The 7244-nt window shown below is 39.5% G+C and overlaps 1 protein-coding gene across 1 annotated transcript; it reads right to left on the bottom strand.

Annotated features, from left to right (window-relative positions):
- Positions 1–3758: 3758 nt before the first annotated feature.
- On the bottom strand, positions 3759–5007 carry LOC101674639 (26S proteasome regulatory subunit 7-like). Its single transcript, XM_045068882.1, has one exon. The coding sequence runs from the start codon at positions 4974–4976 to the stop codon at positions 3774–3776; it is 1203 nt and encodes a 400-aa protein (XP_044924817.1). The 5' UTR covers positions 4977–5007; the 3' UTR covers positions 3759–3773.
- Between the last annotated feature and the right edge of the window lie 2237 nt (positions 5008–7244).

Genomic DNA, 7244 nt, shown 5'->3' with positions numbered 1-7244 from the left:
ATTGTAAGTGCTACCCCTTAATTCCTCTTTCTTCTATCTTGCTGTTGGTGTGTAGAAATGCAACTGATTTCTGTGCATTGATTTTATACCCTGACACTTTACTGAATTCCTGTACAAGTTCTAGCATATTTGGAGTGGAGTCTTTTGGGTTTTCCACATAAAGTATCATATCATCTGCAAAGAGTGAGAGTTTGACTTCTTTTCTGCTCTGAATGACTTCAATTTCTTTTTGTTGTCTGATTGCTGAGGCTAGAACTTCTAGTACTATGTTGAATAGCAGTGGTGATAATGGACATCCCTGTCATGTTCCTGACCTTGTGGGAAAAGCTCTCTGTTTTTCCCCATTGAAAATGATATTCACTGTGGGTTTTTCATAGATGGCTTCTATGATATTGAGGTATGTACCCTCTATGCCTACACTTTGAAGAGTTTTAATTATGAGAGGATGTTGTACTTTGTCATGCTTTTTTAGTATCTATTGAGAGTATCGTATGGTTCTTCTTTTTCTTTTATTAACGTACTGTATCACACTGAGTAATTTGCAGATGTTGAACCAACCTTGCAGCCCAGGAAAGAATCCCACTTGGTTGTGGAGAATAATCCTTTTAATGTACTGTTGGATCCTATTGGCTCGTATTTTGATGAGAATTTTTGCATCTATGTTCATCAAGGATATTGGTCTGTAATTTTCCTTTGTGATGGCGTCTTTGCTGGTTTTCGGATCAAGGTAATGCTGGCCTCATAAAAGGAGTTTGGAAATTTTCCTTCCATTTCTATTTTTTGGAACAGTTTCAGGAGAATAGGTATTAATTCTTCTTCAACTGTTTGGTAGAATTCCTTTGGGAAGCTGTCTGTCCCTGGGCTCTTGTTTGTTGGGAGATTTTTGATGACTACTTCAATATCCTTACTGGTTATGAGTCTGTTCAGGTTTTCTATTTCTTCCTGGTTCAGACTTGGGAGTTTATATGTCCCTAGGAATGCATCAATTTCTTCCAGATTGTCAAATATGCTGGCATATAGTTGCTCATAATATGTTCTTATAATTGTTTGTATGTCTTCAATATTGGTTGTGATCTCTCCTCTTTCATTCATGATTTTATTAATTTGGGTCCTTTCTCTTTTGGATAAGTCTTGCCAGGGGTTTACCAATCTTATTATCTTCCATGCCTTTTTCAAGCCCAGCTAGCACCTTGAGAATCACCATTTTGAACTCTAGATCTGACATATTACCAATGTCCGTATTGATTATGTCCCTAGCCTTCAGTACTGCCTTCTTTTTTTTTTTTTTGTGGTGAGTTTTTCTGCCTTATTATTTTACTCAGATAAGAATATATGTACGAGAGGATAAAATACTAAAAGGGTGGCAAAGACCCCAGAAAAATGTATGCTAACCAAATCAGAAGAGGGGGAGAAAAAAAGGGGGTAATTTTTTTAAAATTTATATATATATATATATAAATTTTGTGTATATATATATACACATATATACACATATACATATATATTAGACTGGTGAATAGAACAGAGCCACCCACTTGATTTTGCGTGTTTTTTGTTCTCTTAGAAGAAACAAATTTCCACAATTTTAAAGAAAGAAAACTTATATATATACAAAAAATAAGGATAAACACAATTAAGGGATGGAATATGACTGTAAAGATGAAAATTTTAAAAAATTCTAAAAAAGAATTGATAATATAAGTTGGTTGGGAAAAGAAAGAAAAAGAAAGTGGAGAGTATTTGCTCATGCTGGAGACTAGAACAAAGCCCTGTGATAGATTTAGGGTATATTTTGGTCTATTAGAAGAAATGGTATACCAAAATTTTAAAGAAAAAAAACTATATGAATACAAAAAATAAGGTTAAAATCAATGAAAGGATAAAATATGACCATAACAATGAAAATTGTAAAAGATTTTTAAAAGATATTGGTAAGATAAAATAGTTAAGAAACACTAAAAGAGGAAAAAGAAAAGTTAAAAAAAAGAATAAGAAAAAAATAAAATTAAAAAAAAAAATTACCTTTGCAAGACTAAAGGATCATGGGGGAAAAGTCACGAATTCTATGTGTTGCTTTCCCCTAGCTCTGGAGTTCTGCAGTTCTCATTGATTAATGAACTTGGTCTTGGCAGGATGTTCCTGCTGATATTCAGGAGGGGCCTGTTGCAGTGATTCTCAAATGTCTTTGCCAGAGGTGGAATTGCACCACTCTTGACTAGGGCCAGACTAAGTAATCTGCTTGGGTTAGCTCTCGGTAGCTTTTGTTTCGTGATCACTTTCCAAGGAGCTTTGGAGGATCAGAATGAGAATGGCAGCCACCCAATCACTGGTCCAGAGGAGCTGAGAGCTCGGGGCCCCACTCCTCAGTGTGCCTTCAGAGAAAAGCAGTCAATCCCTCCCATCTCCCTGGTCTCTGGTCGTGCTCCATGCTCACCCAGCCTGTGAGCCTTTCTATATTTGGTGCACTGCCCCTTGGGAGTCTCCAAATGCAGCATATTCCTGCCACACATTCCTGCGCTGTTCCTCCTAGAGGAGGAAAAAAGGGGTCTTTCCAGATCTGCCACTTGTGGGGTCCCTGCTCAAAGAGCAGTGGTTAGACTGTGCCTTGGATCATGGTTTACGGTAACCCCAAGCTGAGAGCTCACTCCTCCACTCCATCTCTATAGTCAGCTTCCTCTCTCAATAGCTGGCAGTTCTGCCACACTCAGACACCCCCAGTCTTTCTGTGACCCCCCCCCCGAGATGACACTGTCCCTGTGAGGGCTCCACCCTTGCTTAGCCTCTGGAGTGACGTCCCTCAGTGGAGAAGACTTCTGAAAGTTCTGATTTTGTGCTCCATTGCTCCAATGCTTGTCAGGAGCTTGCCCCTCCCCCTGCAGTCTATCTTCCCATCACTTTGGATTCTCTTCTCCACAAGTCCTACCTTCCAAAAAGTGGTTGATTTTCTGTTCGTAGAATTGCTTCTCTTCTCCTCTTCTATCTCCTGTTGAGTTTATAGGTATTTGGAATGGTTTGATAACTATCTAGCTGAACTCCTGGAACCTAAGTGTCAGACACTTAACTGACTGTACAACCCTGGCACTTGGAGCTGTCTTTCTAAAATGAATCTGGAAACATAACCACTGTTCTTTATTACTTTTCATCTGAAAGCACCCTGAGATTCTTAGAATGGAGAATCTCAGGACCTGCCACAAAAAGAAATTAACTTCACCATGTGCCCTGCATGGATGGCTATTAATATTCACTGATCCCTATTTATACACACAAGAGATTTTCTCTCATAAATCAGTCATCAAAAAATAAGAAGTTTTCACAGCAAATTAGTGTCAAGGTTGCAAAGAAGCAGTAGGATTCTAATAGCTGAGATCTGAACTATCAAAATTAGAAATTATTGCTACTTTGCAATGCTTTTTTGTTTCTTTTCAGCAACCTGTTTTCACTGCAGGGAAAACTAATGCTTGTCCCATACTTATGTTTTAATTGTTTGTTTTTTTTTTTTTTTCAGGGTGTATCAGTTGCTTTACATACTTTCTTTCTTTCTTTCTTTTTTTTTTTTTTTTTTTTTTTTTACAATTTGAAACGCTTTATTTTTGTGTGTGTCCTTGTTATTAACAAGGCTATTTAATAAAGTTAGGATTCCAGTGAAAGGAAGTTTTCATGAAAGCCTTCAGGATCAGTTGTATGTCATATAGCGGGGAGTAGCAGTGAATTTGGCGTAAGACTTAATTGACCTTATTTACAGCCTCCAAGAAATCCTTCTCGGTAGCAATTTTTCACCATGCTCTGATGGCAAACATTCCGGCTTCTGTGCAGACGCTTCTAATCTTCGCACTAGTGCTATTTGGACACAGTCGCACTAACAATTCAAATCTGATACCTCTTTTGACACTCATTGAATGAGCATGAATCTTAAAAATGTGAGTCCGACCCTCTAGATCAGGTAAGCTGAATTCAATCTTTCTGTCCAATCTCCCTGGCCTCATGAGTGCTGGATCCAGGGTGTCTGGTCTGTTAGTGGCCATCATCACTTTAATGTTACCTCGAGGATCAAAACCGTCCAGCTGATTGATCAGTTCCAGCATTGTTCTCTGCACTTCGTTGTCTCCTCCAGCACCATCATCAAAACGAGCCCCTCCAATAGCATCAATTTCATCAAAGAAGATGAGGCAGGCTTTTTTTGTTCTGGCCATTTCAAAGAGCTCACAAACCATTCGAGTCCCCTCACCGACGTACTTCTGTACAAGTTCAGATCCAATAACTCGATTGAAGCAAGCATCAATCCTGTTAGCAACTGCCCAAGCACAGAGGGTCTTGCCTGTACCAGGTGGACCAAAGAGCAGCACACCCTTGGGAAGCTCAATGCCAAGGTTAACAAATCTTTCTGGATGAAGTAATGGGGTTTCAACTACTTCTCGAAGTTTCTCAATCTGTTCCTTACAGCCACCCACATCACTGTAAGTGACATCAGGTTTTTCTTCCACCTGCATTATGGTGACTGTTGGGTCAATCTTGGGAGGCAGCGGAATGTGAATCTGATACTTATTTCTGTCCACCCCAACTCTCATCCCTTCTTCAATGTCGGTCGGTGCTACCTGATCACTGAGGTCCACCACAAACTTGGCAAACTGCTTCACATTGATAATGTACTTTGGGTCCTCCGAGTCAGCATTGATTATCTTCGTACACCTTGCAACCTGCAAAGGCTGTTCACTCTGCAGTGTTTGCTTATCTGAAGCCAAATCCCAGAGTGCTGGTGGGGCCAGGCCAGTATCAGACTCTTTAATACCAGTGAGCTCATTAATTTTCTTGAGAAGCTGTTGAATGTCATCTTCAACCTGCTTTATCTGCCTAGAGTAAGTGCTTTGACCGTAAGTTTTCAGCAAGGCAATATCCCCCTCATCCAGAGCTCGGATAGGCTTGTCGTCCTTCTCCTCCTCTTTGGTTTTCCGCTGATCGGCACCGAGGTAATCTGGCATTTTCGTTGTTCTGAGGGCCTCAACTGCTCAGTGATTCGCTTTACATACTTTCCATTACTCTCAGAGTAATCATGAAATCTAAGTAATAATATTTACATTTTGGGAAAATGTGTAACTGGGGCTTATAAAGATCCAAGCACATCTTAAAGTTCATCCTCTTTATAATGGTAGAGTCAGGATGCAAAGCAAAATTGACACTCCCAAACCTCCATATTTCCTTTTGGCCTAGTAAAGATTGGTGACCCCCCACTTAGTATGGAAATCTGAATTCATATTGGGATAACAAAGAATGGCTATTGGGGGGAGGTGGAGCTGAGCAGTGAGATGTTCAGGTGGAGATTGTGGAGCAGAGGAATGGAAATAAGGCCCAAAAGCTGAATGAGGAAGGTCTACTTACATCCCCGAGGCTGACTCCAGCAATGCCCTGGGGAAGAAATTTTTGACCTTATGCAGCACTGCTCATTCCAGACACTCCTTTGTGTTTCTCTGTTCTTTTGTTCTCTATCTTCAGTGGCTTGAGTTATCACAACAAAATGAGGATGGATGTCATCATAGGAAAATTGTGCCGGACAGAGTTAGACAAGGTAGACTGACTTATGACTATTGAGGTAAGGTAAGAGAGACTGAACTCAAGTTCACTGAAACAAGGTAAAGGGTTTTTCAGTACTAAGGCAAACTAGTAGAAAAATACTGGCCGATATTGGAGAGAAGGTTGGGATTAGAACATCTGGTTTTGTTAAATGGTGCTCATCAATGTTAGGTTCCTATTTTCCCAGATACTGGGAGATAAGGACCCTATCTTCCTTGATGATAACATTTGAAAGAGATAATTACCAGGTCACTGAGAAATATATATATAGAAAGCTGGGCAGAGACTGGGAGAAGATTTAAATCTCACAGGGACGCAGAGAGAATTTATAGTTTCAAGTTTTCTAAAGAAAGTGCTTTGAGAACAGAGAGATCAAGGGCTTACTGTCAAGAAGAAACCTGTCTCAAGTTTCCTTAAGCTGAGGAGAACATTAAGGTTAGCATGACCAATTTATTTGAGCACAACACTGTTCTTCTCTTGAAGATTGGAAGGAAAGATGATAGCAAAGAGGAATTCTATTTTAAATAGCTACATGAAGATACAGCTTATTGAACTGAAAGTAGATGTCACTAGGAAACCAAAGTGGGGTGGGGGGGGGTGGGTAGAGAGAGGTAGAAAAAGAAAGGACTGAGTTTATTGTTGGTAATAACATGAGAACTATCTACTGTTTTAAAATAACTGCTTGAAATAATTTGATAGAATAATTGTAATAATAATAATAACTGGTAGAGCGTTATAAAATGAATAAGGAGCTCTGTCAGGGAAGAGACAGATAGCTAGTTGTTCCCGTCTTGAGAGATGAGAGTATCCGTATTGTAACCAAAGTCCCAGGATGTACTGAACACTCTGAGATGCACTGTAGGAAGGACTCAGCTCTTAGCACATCATGGATTCTCAAGATGTAACTGTTGTATGTATCTTGTCACTCCCTTGTAGTATAACTAACTGCCTGGCTAGTTCTGCCAGCCACTTAACATTATTTGGGTCAACTTCAACCATTTCAGTCACATGCAGATGTCTGGGGTGAAAACTGATTTCACATTAGCTAGAATAAGATGTAATTAGCAAAGTAAATCTCCTATAAATAAAGTAGTACACAATCAAAAGAAAGGACATCCATTATCTTAACAATTCCCACCAAGTAAATAGGATTATGACCCCATGCTTATTAGATTTGGAGTCCGTGAGTCAGGAGCCCCCTTCTACCTCATTAAAGGGAGTGGTACAGGAGAATGCAAGCATAAATACTGATGACTTGTACAAAGGGCATATTAGCTTGGTGCTGGTTATCTGAGTTCATTTAGTATATTTATCTTGGGTTGCTCACAAGCATGCCTAGACAAGAGCAACAGTGAAAGAAATTTATTTTGAAGACTAAAGAAGCACTGTCCAGGGATTTAGTAAATGAGAGAGGGACCAGATGACATTTAGTAAAGGATATTGTCTCCTGAGTAGGGATTAAGAAGCAGACCCTGAGATGGGGATGCTTGTGAAAGTGTTTTATTATAATGTATTTCCAGGGAAAGAGCAAAGCATATCAACCACAAAAATCCTTTAAGATGTAGGCAAGTGGACAAGAAAGGGAACAAAACTAAGTTATTTGTGTGATTCTCATCTGTCCTTGTCCTTGGCTGTGCCCAGTCTCTCACTTTTCTGTTCCATCTTTACCTTCATTATTA

The sequence above is a fragment of the Mustela putorius genome, unplaced genomic scaffold (genome assembly GCF_011764305.1).
Source record: "Mustela putorius furo isolate JIRA1106 unplaced genomic scaffold, ASM1176430v1.1 tig00003909_pilon_pilon_pilon, whole genome shotgun sequence".
NCBI classification, from domain to species: domain Eukaryota; kingdom Metazoa; phylum Chordata; class Mammalia; order Carnivora; family Mustelidae; genus Mustela; species Mustela putorius.
Note: the sequence above shows the minus strand (reverse complement) of the source record. Positions and strands in the feature narration are given on the sequence as shown.

What these genes read in the sequence shown, in the direction of transcription:
- LOC101674639 (XM_045068882.1), bottom strand. Translation starts at nt 4,976, where the DNA reads ATGCCAGATTACCTCGGTGCCGATCAGCGGAAAACCAAAGAGGAGGAG.